This window comes from Octopus bimaculoides, chromosome 6 (assembly GCF_001194135.2).
Source record: "Octopus bimaculoides isolate UCB-OBI-ISO-001 chromosome 6, ASM119413v2, whole genome shotgun sequence".
Lineage (NCBI taxonomy): Eukaryota > Metazoa > Mollusca > Cephalopoda > Octopoda > Octopodidae > Octopus > Octopus bimaculoides.
In genome coordinates this window covers 44,394,919-44,412,337 of record NC_068986.1, presented here as the reverse complement: position 1 = coordinate 44,412,337, position 17,419 = coordinate 44,394,919, and the positions used below count along the sequence as shown (strand labels likewise).

The window sequence follows — 17,419 nt, the reverse complement described above, 5'->3', positions numbered from 1 at the left end:
TATATATATGTGTGTGTGTGTGTGTGTGTTCTTTGCTGATATATATTGGTGAACAATGTAAACAATGGTCAGTAAAATGAAAAACTAGTGCTTTCCAAGCAAAGTTTTTTGCGAAGTTTGCATCATCAGAAATACAGTATACCAGAGTTTGGCACTTGGAAACCTTGTTACCAATGATGTTGTTGTCCACAGTTTGCAATATTAAATCAAATAAAACAGATTAGGAGATATGACATTAAACTATTAATTCATGGATTTCAAGTTCAAATTTATTGCAGATATTGTATTGTGCATTTGGGCAAATCAATGAATTCTGTGCACATCAGTTTATTTGGATGTGAGAAAATGTTACCTGCAATAGAGCGGCTCCTCATCTACAATAATCTCTTATCCACTTAACATCATAAAAATATCTAAAAGTAAGCCTACTACTGGTAGAGATATATGAAGAAAATGTATGCTGCAGACTATGCAAAAGAATATGCTCTGTGTTGTATGTGGTTAGTTGTCAGAACAGAAATGGGCCAATAAAAACATAAGGCATAGTAGATCAGATATCAGAAAGCTTCCTGGCTTTAATTACTATAATAAAGTGAATCAGGTATGCTTGTTTAGGTACCAGTGTCACGAATGATGTTTTCATGTTTTCATATGTTTTGGGATCAGTTGCCTCACCATAGCTTACTGCATCCTGTCTGTATTAGCAAATGTTGAGAGCCTCTATGTGGTCAGTGCTGTTTTCAGACATGGGTACACTGGGCAGTTGCCCTAAGGTCTAGGGAGTCTAGGGAGCCCAATATTAATCGATGTAGTCGACAGTTTTGTATGCAGGAACCTCAATGCATTGCTTTGCCTCGAAGCATACAATGCTCTTAAGATAGTCCTGTAAGTGGCTACTGTATGCAGCACACAAAGGTTATTTTTGAATTTTTTTATTTGTATTTATATAATGCATTTGTGAACAACAGTGTTGTTGGCACACTGCATTTCCAATGGCTAAGAAGGGACTATCTGTGCAGCTTGAGTGGGATAAATATTGTGCAGAGTATTATCATTAAAAACTATCAGTTTTTCAGTTTTCTCATTAATGTTCACATCTTTTGCTGACAGATATTAATGGAAGATATACACATATACATACTAATCATTGGCCACTTAATACTATGGCAGAAGATACTTACCCAAGGTGTTGCAAAGTGAGATTGTCTCCTGGCTACAATATGAGCGTCTTAATCACAGTCATACCTTGCACCTTACATAGACACAAGGTCTCTGTTTTATTCTAAAGATGGGAAATGAGATTGCTTTACAACCATGCCTTACTAATAGGTTTTAGCCATGTAGGTAACATTAATTGGTACAACTGAAAATAAAAACTGTTTCGTAATCAGCTTGCTAAGATTTTATCTTACTGTATGTGAATGACAAAAAGAAAGTTATGAATAGACTAAATGGTGTTCTTATGAAGACAAATTGTTTATAATGCTACTATGGCTATATGTGAAGAGAGTGTAAAAAAATAGTGAATGAAATAGTACCAAGAACAATATTTTTCAATGATTTCTCTTTACAGATATACCCACGACACATGCTGTTTGGACACACAGCTTCAATTTCTTGCTTATCATTCGGTAATGAGCAACATGGATTTCCTTATGTTGTTAGTAGTTCAGAAAATGGGTGAGTAATTATTGATTTCTCATGGAAAGGAATGTTTTTTTTTTGCGTGTGTGTGGAAAAAAAAATGTAGGATTCTTTATCGAATATATTAAACTTTATCGAATATATTAAACTTTATCGAATATATTGGTTCCAAGAGAATGGAAAGTAATGTTGACTTTGGCTGGATTTGGACTCAAAGCTTGAAAAGCTGAAATGAATACTGCAAGGTATTCATTCTATTTGATGTTCTAATGACTGTGCCAACATGTTGCTTCAGATTAAACACAGGTTTAAGATAACACAAATGAGATATGTAGAGAGGTATTGTTTGTAGATGAGTCCATCATGCCAACTGGGAAGTAGAAAATAGACATTAACCCTTTTGAAACTGATCTGCCTTAGACTACCTTGGGCTCTTTGGTACAAATTTCCTGTTTTAAAGAGATCTAAATCAAAACATTCCATTAAAATTTATATTCCAAATCTTAGATTAATAACGTCAAAGTTATTTTACTAAATTTTTATCATTTTCAAAATTGATAGTAACAAGTACAGTATCTTTCAACCCTTAAATTTCAAGACAGTTGTTTCTACATAATGTTTTTCTAATTTGTTCTTACTAACAGAGAAATGTGTCTTTGGGACACCAGTGATGGACGTTGCCTTGAATCTACCAAATTACCTTTAGTTCATACATGTATTCAGGTATATTTCGTTTATTCCTTCATTCTCAATGTTCTTTAAAATTTTTAATTAAAATCTTTTGTTCAAAATTATAAAGTATTTTTTAAATTACCATGATGCAAAACATTTCTGACGTCAATTAGATATTTAATGTTAAGATTAATTTTGATGTATAAAATAGAATTTTGGTTTATAAAGTATTTGAGTTGTGAATACATTTGGTCAACAGAAACTGAAAGAAGCCCATCATATATATGTGGTGGACTCTTCTGTCATATGCTGAACAACCTACATAGATGATTTGTTTATAGTGATAAAATGTTCATGTTGTACATGAGCTCACTCACTCCATCAAATTGACATTGCCTGAACAGGTGCACCCAAATGTTGAAGTGATCGCAGAGCAACAGAATGAAATGAAGTGTTTTGCTCAAGAACACAACTTGATGGTTGTAAATGAGCATCATTGTCATACAAGCAAAGTTCTTCATTTCCATTCCTCTGTGGAAAGCAGGTTTGGCCATGAGGAAATATTATCTTGCTTGGAAATATTATCAATCCAGGGTGGTGGATTGGTATAACTATAAAGTGAGATTCCTTGTAGTATCTATTCTGGCTCTTTGTGTTCTGACAACAGTGTTTGTTACAACTTTGGTGTTAAGCCTTATCAGCTCAAGTTGACAACATTTCCCTTAGACAAATATCAGTGATGTGGAGAGAGATAACTTGCATGCATGGGCTACTGCTAGTCTTCCATAAAATATCTTGTCCATGAGCAGTTACATGGTCAACTTTGACCCTATAAGTCCTCATAATTTGCATATATGTTAATAAGCACAAGCATGGTTGTGTGGCTAAAACGCTTACTTCTCAACCATGTGGTCTTGGGTTCCATCCCACTATGTCACACCTTGAGCAAGTGTTTTCTACTATAGCCCCAGGCCAACCAAAGTGTTGTAAGTGGATTTGGTTGACAAGCTGAAAGAAGCTTGTCATACAAGGCATGGCTATGTGATAAGAAGTTTGCTTCTCAACCACATGATTTCAGGTTCAGTCCCACTGTGTGGCACCTTGGGCAAATGTCTTCTACTATGGCCTCAGGCTGACCAAAGCTTTGTGAGTAGATTTGGTAGATGGAAACTGAAAGAAACCTGTTGTGTGTGTCTGTCTTTGTGTTTCTTCCCCCATCGTCGCTTGATAACTGGCGTTGGTGTATTTATGTCCCCATTACTTTGCAGTTCGGCAAAGAGACCGATAGAATAAGTACTAGGCTCACAAAAAATAAGTCCTGGGGTCAAATTGTTTGACACAAACAATTCAAGGTGGTGCTCCAGTATGGCTGCAGTCAAATGACTGAAACAAATAAAATAATACATATGTACGTATGCCCACTTGCATGCACGTATGTGCATGTGTACTTTTGTCTCGACATCATGATTGCAAAAGGTCATCACCATCATAAAAGCAAGGTTGTTTGTTTCCAGTTTCCCATGACAAATATGTCTGGCCATGAGGAATTATTATTTTGCTTTGAAACAGGTGAAGTTTGGTGAAAAGAAGCACATTCACTCTTAGAAAATATGTCTGAACCATGCAAGCATGGAAAAAGGAACATGAAATCCTGATGATGGTAGTGCTGATGATGCTTATTTTGTATAGTTTTGTAATATTTCATTAATAGTATTTTAACTGGGTTTGTATTATCATCATCATCATCATCATCATTATTATTATTATTATTATTATTACTACTCCTACTATTTTATTTTTAGTCTTACCGGTTTCGCGGTAGTCAAGAGATCCGTCTTGTTTGTAATGGCTTTTACCCAGAGATCCATGTTATGGATCCATTTGGATTTGAGATCATCTTCTCCTTACATTCCAAAGTTACTCCAAATTGGATCAGTGCATGCTGCATTTTAAGACCAGTGAAAGGAGAGGGTCAGTAAAGTTATTTTCTTTTATATATCAAGTGTATTAGGAATTCGATGTTATACAATTTTAGCTAAATTTTAATTGTAAAAAAAAAAAAATCTTTACAAATTTTTCAGATGATGTGGTAGTAGCAGTTTCTAATTCAGGTGCTGTCAAAGTTTGGAGTTTGTCTGGTGAAGAATCTAAGGTGAGTTCTGTGAATTTGTTACTCTTAGTTATACTCAGGAGGTACAGATGTGGCTGTGTAGTTGAAAACCTTGCTTCTCAACCTTCCTTGTAGTTTCAGGTGTAGCTCCACTATGTGAGACCTTGTACAAGTGTATTCTACTATAGCTGCAGTTTGACCAAAGCCTCATGAGTCTTGTGAGGGAATTTGAGAGATGGAAACTGAAAGAAGCCCATCACATACAGTGTGTGTGTGTGTATACCCTTGTTTTGGCATCACTTGGTTGTTGCAGATGAGCATCACTCTCATAAAAATGTTGTTGTTCCTTTCCATTATTTTGTGAAAAATATGTCTGGCCATATTACCTTGTTAGGAAACGGGTGAGGGCTGACACCAAAACAAATATCAAGCCATAGAAAATCTAACTCAATAAATTCTGTCTGATGCATGCAAGCCTAGAAAAGTGGATGTTAAAAGCAATGATGATGATTATTATTCTCGTGCACAAACCTTTATAAACATTTAATTTATTTACTAAGTTTTTCTCAATTAATGATCCAGAGCTTTATACAAGTTTATAGTTTTGTAAAATATCTTTGTTTACCAAAGTCATTCTCACTTTAGTTTGAAACTGGATATAAACATTAATTTGTTTTATCAATTTCCCGGATGTTTTAAGTATTTTGAATAATTAACACATCTTTTATAACATGAAGGATCTCTCAAAACATTTGCTATCAGTTACTAAACTTTAAAAAAATTAATTAATTTTATGCACTGTTTATTTGGGGAAATAAAAAACATATGAAGATGTTTCTTATTTTTGGAAGAAAAAAAAGAAAAAAATTTAAAGATTATTTAGAACATATTTTCAATAGTGTCTACACTCTGACAAAGACAAAATATCCATTATGAAATGTTACATTTGTCTTCAATTCCATAGAAATTATTGGCTTCATTAACTTATAACCACACTTCCTTTTCTATTCTAGCTTATTTAATCCAGATGAAGGTTTTGAAAGTGATAGCAAATATCAGGACAAATAAATAACAAGCAAAAATAACAACCTCCCCTCCCTCCAAAACAAACATTATAATGCTCTGAATAATACCCTTTTGTTTTTTTTTTAAGACTTGCTTTCTTTGAGGAATAATTAACTTTGACTACTTACAGAAACATAAGTAATTAAAGTTGGCACTGGTGTGTACTTACCAGCCACATGGTTCTATGTCAGACCCTCTGTGTAGCCCCTTAGGCAAATGTCTTTTATAGCTCCAGGCCAACGAAAACCTTGCTAGTGGATTCGGTAGACAGAAACTGAAAGAGCTCATTATATGATTTTGTGTGTGTGTGCCCTTGAATGGACATCATGTAATGGTTGTAAATGAGTAGCATCATCATATAAGTGAGGTCATTCATTTCTAGTCACCTGTGAAGAATATGTCTGGTGATGGGAAAACATTACCTTGCTTAGAAAAAGGTGAGGGTCAGCAACAGGAAGAGCATCCAACTATAGAAAAATCTGCCTTCATAAATTCCATTTGACCATGCAAGCATTAAAAAGTGTCTGTTAAACGATAATAATGATGACCTATTTCAAAAACTACATCTATATTAATTACATTTTTGTCTCTAAATGTTAATTTACAAATCCTCTATTATAAGCCTGAGGAAATGTCTAAGAATTTGAAAAATTTAAAAATAAATTAAATGCAGTATGTGCTGAGAAGAACATCATTGCTCTTGATTTACTCACATTTTTTTTGTAACAATATTCTATGCTCAAGAAGACCTGCCCACCACAACAGAATTGAAATCCTTAAACTAAGCTGCTACATAAAAAAGCATTGGTGTGGGTGATGGTGCCAAGTAAAAATCACCCAGTATAGTTTGTAAAGTGGGTGGCATTAAGAAGGGCATCCAGCCATAGAAACCAGGCCAAAACAGACCATGGGACCTGGTGCAACTCCTGGCCTTGCCAGTTCCTGTGAAGTCATCCAACCCATGCCAGCATGGAAAATGGACATTAAATGTTGATGATAATCATGATTCAGTTTTCCACTAAGTCATATTAAATAAGGTATATTAAACATGTCAATCATTAAAATTGATGCTACAGATCTGTGCATGCATGACATGTTAGCTATGTTTGTCATCAAATTACAAAAGCAGATGCTTTCCAGATGCTTTCAGCTTCATTTACCAATTTTAACTCTTTTTCATTCACCAGCTGAAGCCTGTTTATGAAGATGAATCTAAGCAGATTCGTTGTTTAAACGCCCAAACACTGCACTGCTGCCCATACAATCAGAGAACAGTTTTGATTGTCTGTTCTAAATCCTGGCAGGTGAGTTACATATTCCATTTATTACTGCGAACCAGAACTGATCAATATATATAAGTACACTTCTACATATACACAATCATAAATCTTGTCTCCAGTTTTAATGTAATATTGCCATATTGTTGACTGTTATATCTCTTCCCTTCCACCCTGCCAAAAACTATGTTTGTTCCCTTTTGATGCTTTACTTTGTTGACTGAATATGTAAAACATGGGAAAGTGAATTTTTGTTTCTAATTGTTTTGATTTGTTGTTTAGTAGTTATGTTTTTTCTTAAATATATTTCATTTTCAATATTACTGATGTGCATGTGCACATGTATGCACAAACATATGCACCATGCACAGAGACTATTAAAATCAAGTGTGCATGTGGCTTTCACTCATATAGAAGTGTTTGCAATCTTCAAGATGTCACACATAGGAATACACATGTAGGTGTGTGTGTGTGCATATTTTCATATACACATTACTTGAGCACAACTTTACATGAATGTTAATTCTTTGTTTCAATTGCTTATCAGTAGTATCTGTTGTTTAATGGATTATCAGTAGGCTTGTTTCATTTGTTAAAATAAAATGTCAGGAAAAGGAATTTGAATTTAGATGTGTGTTTTTTTTTAAATTTCACATTCATAAAATTTTCAATCAAAATGGACTGGAGTGGTTTATCTGAAGAAAAAAATATACTGAGATTATAAATTCTAACTTGAATCAAAGATCAAGAAAATAATAATGATATGAAATTTAATCTATAAAAAAAATTAAGTATTTTTATGTATTTTGCTTCAAGTTTGGATTTCAACTCCAAATATTTTTTTCTTAGATATTGGTTTATAAAAGTATTTGAGTTTTAACATATTAAAATTAAAAACTAACAAAACTAAGTAAAACTTTGTGTGACAAAAAAAAAAATCCTTGAGCCATCCTTTAATTACCCTTATTTTTGTTTTGAGAGTTAAAATTATTAGAAAAATTTTTACTTCTTTTGAAATCTAGCTATTTATTCAGCTAAAAATCCTCCTGATATGTCTTTGGTTTTTGTTTATTGATATGTCCTTTATTACATAGTCTCAATTTAAAAATCGTTGGCATTTCTATTTCGTATGTAGCTCTGATATAAAGCCATCCTTAGCAGTAACATAAGTAACTTTTCTATACTTTTGGCACAAATGATAAAAGTTGATTATACATAAAGTCGTGATAAAGGCTGATTGAATTATCAATCTCAAGGATTGGATTTATATTATATACTATATGCTCCATTCCAATCATTATCTTGCCAGACTGTCTTCAGATGTTATATTTATTACAATTAATTATGTGGAACAGAAGTTACAAGGAATATGTAATCTAGCATCTAAAGATAACTGGTGAATTCATTCATTTAAATATAAATTTAAATGAAAAGGTGCAGAGGCTAAAGTGGTTAATTCAATAAACCTTTATAACTCTTTTTTTGTTCATGTGCCTTATGTATCCCAACCATATATCTTATGCAACAAAATATAAATCAATCTAAATTTTGTAACTATAGGGTGAACATATTTTACTAGAGTTCAAAATGTTAATTCATTCTTGTGTGTATGTTCTCTCATATGGATAATTCTTCTAAGCCATTCTCAGTGTCTGTTCTGTGTTTCAAAGGATTCTAAAATATCTGACAATGGTTTAAGAGTAAATAGAAATGTTTGCATTTTGTTTTTTTTTCCTAATAAAATTTTGTCATTGCCACTTTCTTCTAGTATCTTTAACCCTTTTGTTATCATATTTCTTTTGAAATATGCTGCCTTTATTTCTATTGATTTGAATATAATAAATAATTTAGTAAAATAATTTTGGCACTATTAAGCTGGTATTTAAGGTGGCAAGCTGGCAGAATTGTTAGCATTACTGAGCAAAATGCTTAGCAGCATTTCTGCCATCATTATATTTTGAATTCAAATTCCACCAAGGTTAATTTTGCCTTTCACCTGTTTAGGATTAATAAAATAAGTACCAGTTGAGCAGTGGAGGCAATGTAATCAACTTACCCCTTCCCACAAAGTTGCTAGCCTTTTGATTTGCTGTTAGTAGCTTTTTTTTTTCTTAAGTATATTTCATTTTCAATATTACTGATGTGTATATGCACACGTATGCATATGCACCATGCACAGAGGTTGGTTTCAAATGGTTAAAATTTGATGGTATTGTAAGAAATCTTCTACCATCAAATTGAACACATTTTTTAAACATCTACCTCTGTTTATAAGTCAACTTCTCTGTCATTGTACAATGGTAATTCATCAATCTTGGTTAGAATACCTCAGCCAACTAGGATACACTGTGAATTTTCTTTGTCATTAGCATCATAATTGCTATAGTTTACTGTCAAGTTTCCTATGCTCATATAGTTTAAGGAGTTCTACATAGCAGATTATGCCTATACACTTTAATTATGGGTCATTCTATCTGCAAGTCTCAATTTATTTCACAATAAATGTCTCTTTGTTTAAATGTATTCTTGCTTTGATCTCTCGGTTCATGGACCTTCTTTGTATCTATGTACATTACATAAGTACCAACCAATTATTTTCTTAGTTAATTCTTTGCCTTTCTCTAAGAATTGAAACCCAGTATTATTATGATATCAGACTGTCAATCAACAGGTCTATTGATCATAATCCTTCATTAAAAACAGTGCAACTTATTGGTGTAGCTGTATAATTGATAAATGTTGCTTTACTTGCAGTATTCAAAATCACCCTTATAATCTCCACTTATTGTGAGATTGACTCCAATTTGTTCACTATTTCTAACTATTCTTTGTGAGGACAGTTTTTATGAGTGTTTTGTGGGTTTCATGTAGTCTATCTTAAATTCATTGCAAGTGCTGTGCTTATAAGAAAAATGTAGAAACATCTAAGAACACAGATGATATATATATGAACTCAACAGTTTGTATGTAGCCCTCTCATCACTACAAATTTGCATTTACATTTGCACTTTTCACAACAATAAAGCCTCACACTTTCGCATTACATAAAAATTAAGTTTCATGCTGATGTCATCACTGAGTCAAACTTGCTTGGATTTCCAACATCCCCTTCGTCTCTGTCTTCCATGGAATGTGACATCTGGTGTCATTTATTAACTGATTGATGTATGCCTTCACAATGCAATTGTAACCATGCTGAGGTGTTCAAAGTAGGGTGACACTAAACCAGCTCCTTACTTCTCTAACAGTGTCCCGCAAAGTGAAATCTTATGGAGATATATTACTGTTAACATAGCTCCCTTTATCAAGTGCTGTTAGTGAGTCATTATTACATGCCATGATCTGTAGACTCAGAATAGATATTTTTCAAAGTAACTGTCATATAATAATTTTTAAGTTTGATGAATGCATGTCATTCTGAAACAGCTATATTATAGATCACTGAAAACTTCTCAGTATTCATAATTTTAAAAATTTTGCTGATGCATTAAAAATTTTTTTTTCAACATGGAACTCATAATTCACAATTTTTCTCATTGTGTGCATAGTTTAAACTTCAATTTTTGATAATTGCATACTTTTCTTAATTGATAACTTTAACATTCACAATATTCTATTGTAAAATGGTATTTGATGTTCTTAAATTGTTGATTCATTTAGAGATTTATTGAAATTCTACTATATTCCATGCATCCCCTTAAGACATACTATCAATATTCCTTTCACTCCTATAGTCTTTTTTATGGCCCTTTCTCTCATCTTTATCTTTATACTTGTCAAGGAATTGCTCAAGCCTTACTAAAGAATTTAATGAAATATGTTTACTTGCATATCTCTATTTCAAGTCATCTGCAAGTTTTATATATCATGCAGCCTCCCTGGCTAAACTCTAGAATAGAAACCAGATGATCTGTGTATATAATTTGTCAAATCTTGTGCCGAATCTCATATTCTTTCATCAGGATTTCTAGAGCAAAATGGAAGAATTGGTGTTAAGGTCAGTGTCATAAGAAGCATTTGCATAGTTTTACAATTCTAACAAGAATAGATTTCCACGACTCATCAGATTTCTTCATCAAATATCACTTTTAAATCAATAAATATAAGATAAAACTAGTCATTTCTTTTGAAGCTGTTCAAGATAGATTTCTGTGATGTTTAGATACTTCTTTAACAAAAATTATAGTTTCTGATTAAGATGTTATTTTATCTGAATTAATGAGCATTTTCTGATTTTTCTTTTGTTTTGAGCAAAAAATTCGCCACATGGAAGAGTCATTTTGGTTATTTAAGAATACACCAAAAACTGTTATATTTATGAGCTGATTCTTTATCAGTAAACAAATTGGATATATAAGTTTAATATACATATTGTTTATATTTAAATGAATCATATGTGTTACTGCTATTGCTTATAAGATTTCTTCAGTTAACTTGATTTAGTGCTCATGGATACTTTCTTTATTTATTTCCTAAGATTAATTCTAATATCACGCAACATGTATGGATGACTTGTGTTTTTTCTTAATGTAGATGTAATGAATTTTTGCTACGTATCTGTTTCTTTTTCTTTTTTACAATTGTATTTTTAAAAACAAGTTTTTCATTTGTTCTGATTTTCATTTGTTCTGATTTGCTACTTTTACTACAAGAACATTATTTATCTCTGAAATTCTGAGAAAATACTTTTTCTTTGATTGAATATGATGTGAAGCAATTTAGAAAGATGTATGTATGCTTGCATATATATACATATACATACACACACACACACACACACACACACACACACACACACACATACATACATATGTGTATATACATACACATGTACATACACACATACATATATACACACACACACACATATATATAGACATACACATACATGCTCAAACATGTATGTATATGTATGCGTATACACACACACAGCAGAATAAAGACAAACCAAATGTTGATATTTTGGTATTTTGATATATTTAATACAAGGTTTGATCAAAAAAGTATTGGGGCTGTTGCTATGGTAATGAACGAAAGGACACAGAACAAAGCTGCTTGGCACAGATTGACCTTGAACTCTGTTGTTTTTAGTAGTGCCTGGAAGTAAAGTGTGTAGTGTGTGGTTGTCTCACCACACCACAGAGGTACCATCAGTGACTATGGCAGGACAAAAAATGAGCAGAGAATCTGCAACAACAAGATTTCAAGACATTGAGATTTCAAAAGCAGAGAATCTGCATTGAGATTTTAAGATATCGATAAAATCTAAAAAAATGTGCTGAGGCAGCTGCTTGCTCTCCTGAAAAAGGAGTTTCAGGAACATTTCCCTCAATAGAAATGCCACTGGATAAAGTGTTTTCTTCAGAAGGGGATTACTTCAAAGGAGATTAAATGCTGAATTGATATGTGCTGTAGTTTTCCTTTTATAGAACCAGTTCCAATACTTTTTGATCAGACCTCGTACATGTGTTTCCAGTAGTTGTGCAAGACAATTCTTGCATAAAATTCTACCTTCCTTAGTCAAGTATTTCAAAATATAAATGGTAAGCAAAAAATTGTCCTATATATATAGCAGTTGTTGGAATAATTGCTAGAGGACCCACCTTTAAGCAGAAAGAAGAGGGAAAGTAGATGGAGAAAAGGTGAAGTTAGAGATGGGGAAAAGAGAAAGAAAGGAAAGGTATGAGTATGCAAGGGAAAGAAAAAGTAGAGATAAGAGGCTGAGGAGGGAAGAAAATTAAGTAAATAAGTAAACAGATAAATAAATGAGCGTGCATGATTAAATGGTTGATAAATCTAAATGGATAAAAATGGAGGAGGAGGAGGAAGAAAGAAGAAGGAGGGAAAGAAAAGGAAGAGGAGTGGGGAGAAAATAGAGGACATGCAGAAGGAGAAAATCAAAACAGGCTGAAGACAGGTAAAAGATTTGGCCGCTTGAGAAAAAGGATGAAAAGAAAAGAAAAAAAAAGAGAATAGGATGCCAAGTATAGAATTAATAGTAAGTAGTAAAGTTAGCCAATTTCTTGAAGGGGCAATGAAGAAAAGCTAAAATAGTACATACCATGTCAATTGGTGTGTTTGACCATGAATGTAATTCCAGTTACATACCACCAGAAGAAGAAGAAAAAAAAAGGCAGGTTAAATAAGGCTCACACACTTATACATCAGTAGATATACCTTCACATACATAAATGTACATATATCATCTTCATTGTCATCATTAAACATCCATTTTCCATGATGGCATGGGTTGGATGGTTTGACAGGAGCTGGAAAGCTGGAAAGCTGCACAAGGCTACATCTGTCTGTAGCTGGATACCCTTCCTAATGCTATCTACTTTACAGAGTATACTGGTTTCATTTCATGTGGCACCAACACAGGTGCTTTTTACGTGACACCAGCACAGATGCTTTTGGCAGGGCATCATCAAAAGCACTTTTTATGTGGCACCAGCACCAACAGGGTCTCTGAGTAGCTTGCAAGACAAAACTCTCTCAGCTGAAAGAGGGGGTGGAACCAAGGAAAGCAGTTGTATGCCAGTTGAGAAGTTAGAGTATAATAGAGGGACAGGGATAGTTGTCTTACTATTAAGGAGATACTTGACTACTGCAGTAAGACAATGAAAGAGAGGAAGAGGAGAGTTAAAGAGACAATCAGAGTGTGAGAGGGAAAGAAAAAAAGAGAGAGGGAGAGAAATAGATGGTGTTGGAGATGTATTAGTATAGTGGAGATAGAGGGGGATGTTCCATAAGAGTTTGAGGAGAGATGTTTAGAGATGAGAAGGACTTGATTGTATCAAGTGATGATGAGAGAAAATGGAGTGGCTGTGAGTGGGGTATGGCAGATATGTAAGGGTATGATGAGTGTGCAGATAGGCACATCAGGAAGAGTCAAGAGACCTGCAGTGGATGGGGATCATGCATGGTGGGGTATTGGGTAGATGGGCTGTAAGAGAGCTTTGACAGAGAATAGAGTGTATATGTGAGTGAGAAGGGTCATAGTCATATAGGACCAGCCTGTATATATGGATGGCCACGATTTTACTTAGCTTGAAGTGTCTTCTCAAGCACAGCAGACCACCAGAAGTCTCAGTCCCTTGTCATCTTTTCTGTGAGGCTCAACATCTGAAGATCATTTCTCACCACTTTGCCCCACATCTTCCTGGGCCTCCTTCCATGAGTTCCATCCACATTTAGCAATCAGCACTTTTTACATAGCTATCCTCATCCATGCGCATCTGTGACCATACCAGCACAGTCATCTCTCTTGCACATTACATTTGATACTTTGTACTCACAGTTTTTTTCTCCACACATTTGTGCTTTGCCATACATGTGCACTGACATTGCACATCTGACAGAATATGCTAGCTTCATTTTTTTTCTAGTCTTTGCATGTCCTCTGCATTCTGGATCCATCTCTCACTATTGTGCAGCATTGCGGTTTGTATATAAGCATCATACAACCTGCCTTTTGCTCTGAGAGACCTTTTGTTATCAACATGGGCATTAACTCTCTGAACTTTCTCTAACTGGTTCTTATTCTAGCGATTGCATTCAGAGGATCCTTTTGCATTGCAAATCAAGTCACCTAAGTAACAGAAGCTGTTTGCTACTTCCAAGGATCTTCCTGAACATTTGAGAGAATCTATTTCCCATGCGTCTGTTTCTGTTAATTGTTCCTGTGTATCTGCCATACATACAAATATATACATATGTGGACTCTCCTACTGTAGATGACAGATGAAGGTTCTGCAATTTCTTGCTGATCATCCTACATAGATGATCTGTTTATAGTAATATAATGTTTCGCTGCTCATTAGCTCACTCTCCTCAAAATTAACATTGCCTGTACAGGTGCACAGTGTGCCACACACCAGATGTCAAAGTAATTGCAGAACAATGTGAAGTGTTTTGCTCAAGAACACAATGCACTGCCTGGTCTGGGAATCACAATCACACAATTTTGAGTGCAACACTCCAGCCACTAGGTCATGTGTGTGTGTAAGTGTGTGTGTGTTTGCAGTGACATAACACAATGCTTGTAAACAAGGGTCACTGTCATACATTCTCCTGTGAAAAACATCTGGCCATGAGGGAATATTACTTTGCTTGGAAACAGGTGAAGGTTGACAAGAAGACATCCATTCATAGAAAATTTGCCTCATCAAATTCCATCTGACTCATGCACAGAAAAGTGGACAGTAAAATGATGATGATGATGAGGAGGAGGAGGAGGGTGTTGATATACACACACACGTATTCATTGATATAGTTTTTACAGCAGATTTTACATGTTAGTTTGGAGTAGATGAAACATTATCGAGGCATTGTTTAACTACCAGACATGAATATATGTACATTTGTTTTAATATATATATATATATATATATATATATATATATATATATATATTCACATTATATAAGACAACTAGGAAGAAGATAAGATGGTAGTGTTAGGGTGCTAGAGCAAATCTTAAGGAGCTAGATAGGATATGGGTAATGAACCAAGACGGGAAAGTTAATTCATGTTATATTTTCTTAATGTTTGATTAGTGTCAAAAGAGTCTCTTTGGTCAGGAGATATGTCATGTTATCAGTATAATTGTAAATATTTTGCCCAACTATAGCAATTAATGCTGATAGTACATGGAAATTGACCACACTTATTTTTTTCTAGAATGAGCTGATGATACCAAAATATCAATGTTTGATTAGCTGAATTCCTTTTTGAACTCCTCCCACAATTGATATGATCAAAGTGTACTCCTCCTAAAGTTTCTTAGGAATCAATTCTATAGGCAGTTGAGTTTTTCCTTTCAATGTTTCAGAATACTTGATGAAATCGCTGGTAAATTTTGGCATGTGTAATACATGAATAGCAAATAAATTACCATGCTATAGAAACATTTGTAACATGTATTAAACTGTCACTAGTCATTCATCTTCATTCATTATATTTCTTCAGTGCACACCATGTGTAACTAATGTTGTTATAATGATTGCAGTTGCAGAATACCTGATATCATTAAACAGTTGTGATTATGTTGCTTAATCTTGTAACTGGATCATGCGAGGGGGATGTTAATTTTTTCTACAGTGTCATGTTATCAGTAGCCATTTATATGCCAGAAGGTACTGAGCTAATAAAAGCATGATTGGCAAGATTCAATTCAGTTGATATATATGTACTTATCTGTATACATTTATGAATATATATACATTTATAAGTATAATATTAAGTATGTTATAGAAAGTATGGGGTATTTACAGAGTGTTCGTAGAGAGCCAATGTGAAATAATACAACGTAGAGGAAAATGAAAACGCAAATCCAAGGCAGTCAACCAAATTCCTGAACACATAAATGAAGATATTCAATCAATGTAATTGAATCATATATTTATACACATCAACATAATACATGCATGTATAGGCATAAAGATTCTCCGCAGATATCAAGATATCAAGGTTAAGAACAGTAAATAAAAAGGGTCCGAAAAATAGGAGGGTGTTCCATCTACAGCTGTTTCAGGGATACATTACTGGTCAGGGTAATGTACCTATTTTTTGGGTCCTTTTTATTTATATACATATTTATCCATACATATTTATATATATGTGCATATCCATGCACACATATACATAAGTGAAGAATGTTTATGGTATAATATTTATTCCATGGTTTATAATTATTTCAATAATGTGAGGCAATTATCACATAGCAAGTCTATACACACAGATGGTAATGACAATTTGGTCATGCATATCATGTAATGTATATTATATAATAGCACCAGCAGTTGTTTTTCAGAACTGATTCAATATATATTACAGAGAGACATTAGGCTGCTTGCTTAAGTGTGGGTCATTCAGATTTAATTAAAGTGGGTAGTAATATAATTTGAAATGATAACAAGATGAGAAAGGTCAGTCAAATGTATACAATGATATTATAATTAGGAATCAGTTAGTTTGAAGCCGATATAAATCATTCAAGTTGAAGTACTGTCTTGGAAACTGATTGAAATGTATCATGTGACATAAAAATGAATTGATCTAAATGACAGGCATATTGACTGCAGTTTGTATGCTAATATTGTAGGTATGTGCTTGCACATATAGACAGATAAGGCACATTTACTTATGTGTGATGTACAATAAAGTACACACACACAGAGGAAATTGTTCTCTATATAACTTCAGATAGCCACTGATCATTAAATGACACCTGGATTGTCTACTCTCTCCCTACATACTGCGTGTGTGTGTGTGCATGCGTGTACATATATGTATACATGTACATATGTGTATGAGTATATATGTATATCTATACATATATATATATATGCATGTCTATATATAGATATGTATTTATATATATATGCATGTCTATATATAGATATGTATTTATATATATATGTATGTATATATATACACATGAATGTATATACACGTGTAAGTTTATGTATGTATATATATATATACATATATATATATAGATATACATATATATATATGTATGTATATATACATATGTATGTATATATATATGTATATATGTGCATGTATAACTATGTATATATAGATATGTATGTATATATACATATGTATGTATATATATATGTATATATGTGCATGTATAACTATG

The 17,419-nt window shown here is 33.4% G+C and overlaps 1 protein-coding gene across 3 annotated transcripts in view; it reads left to right on the top strand.

Annotated features, from left to right (window-relative positions):
• Positions 1-17,419, top strand: part of LOC106880060 (WD repeat-containing protein 7) — a 112,588-nt gene that overhangs the window by 26,528 nt on the left and 68,641 nt on the right. For all 3 annotated transcript variants that reach the window (XM_052968711.1, XM_052968710.1, XM_052968709.1), the window contains exons 3-7: positions 1,574-1,680; positions 2,289-2,367; positions 4,119-4,287; positions 4,398-4,468; positions 6,679-6,795. In XM_052968711.1, coding sequence (XP_052824671.1) covers positions 1,574-1,680; positions 2,289-2,367; positions 4,119-4,287; positions 4,398-4,468; positions 6,679-6,795 — 543 coding nt within the window. The remainder of the gene's footprint in view (positions 1-1,573; positions 1,681-2,288; positions 2,368-4,118; positions 4,288-4,397; positions 4,469-6,678; positions 6,796-17,419) is intronic.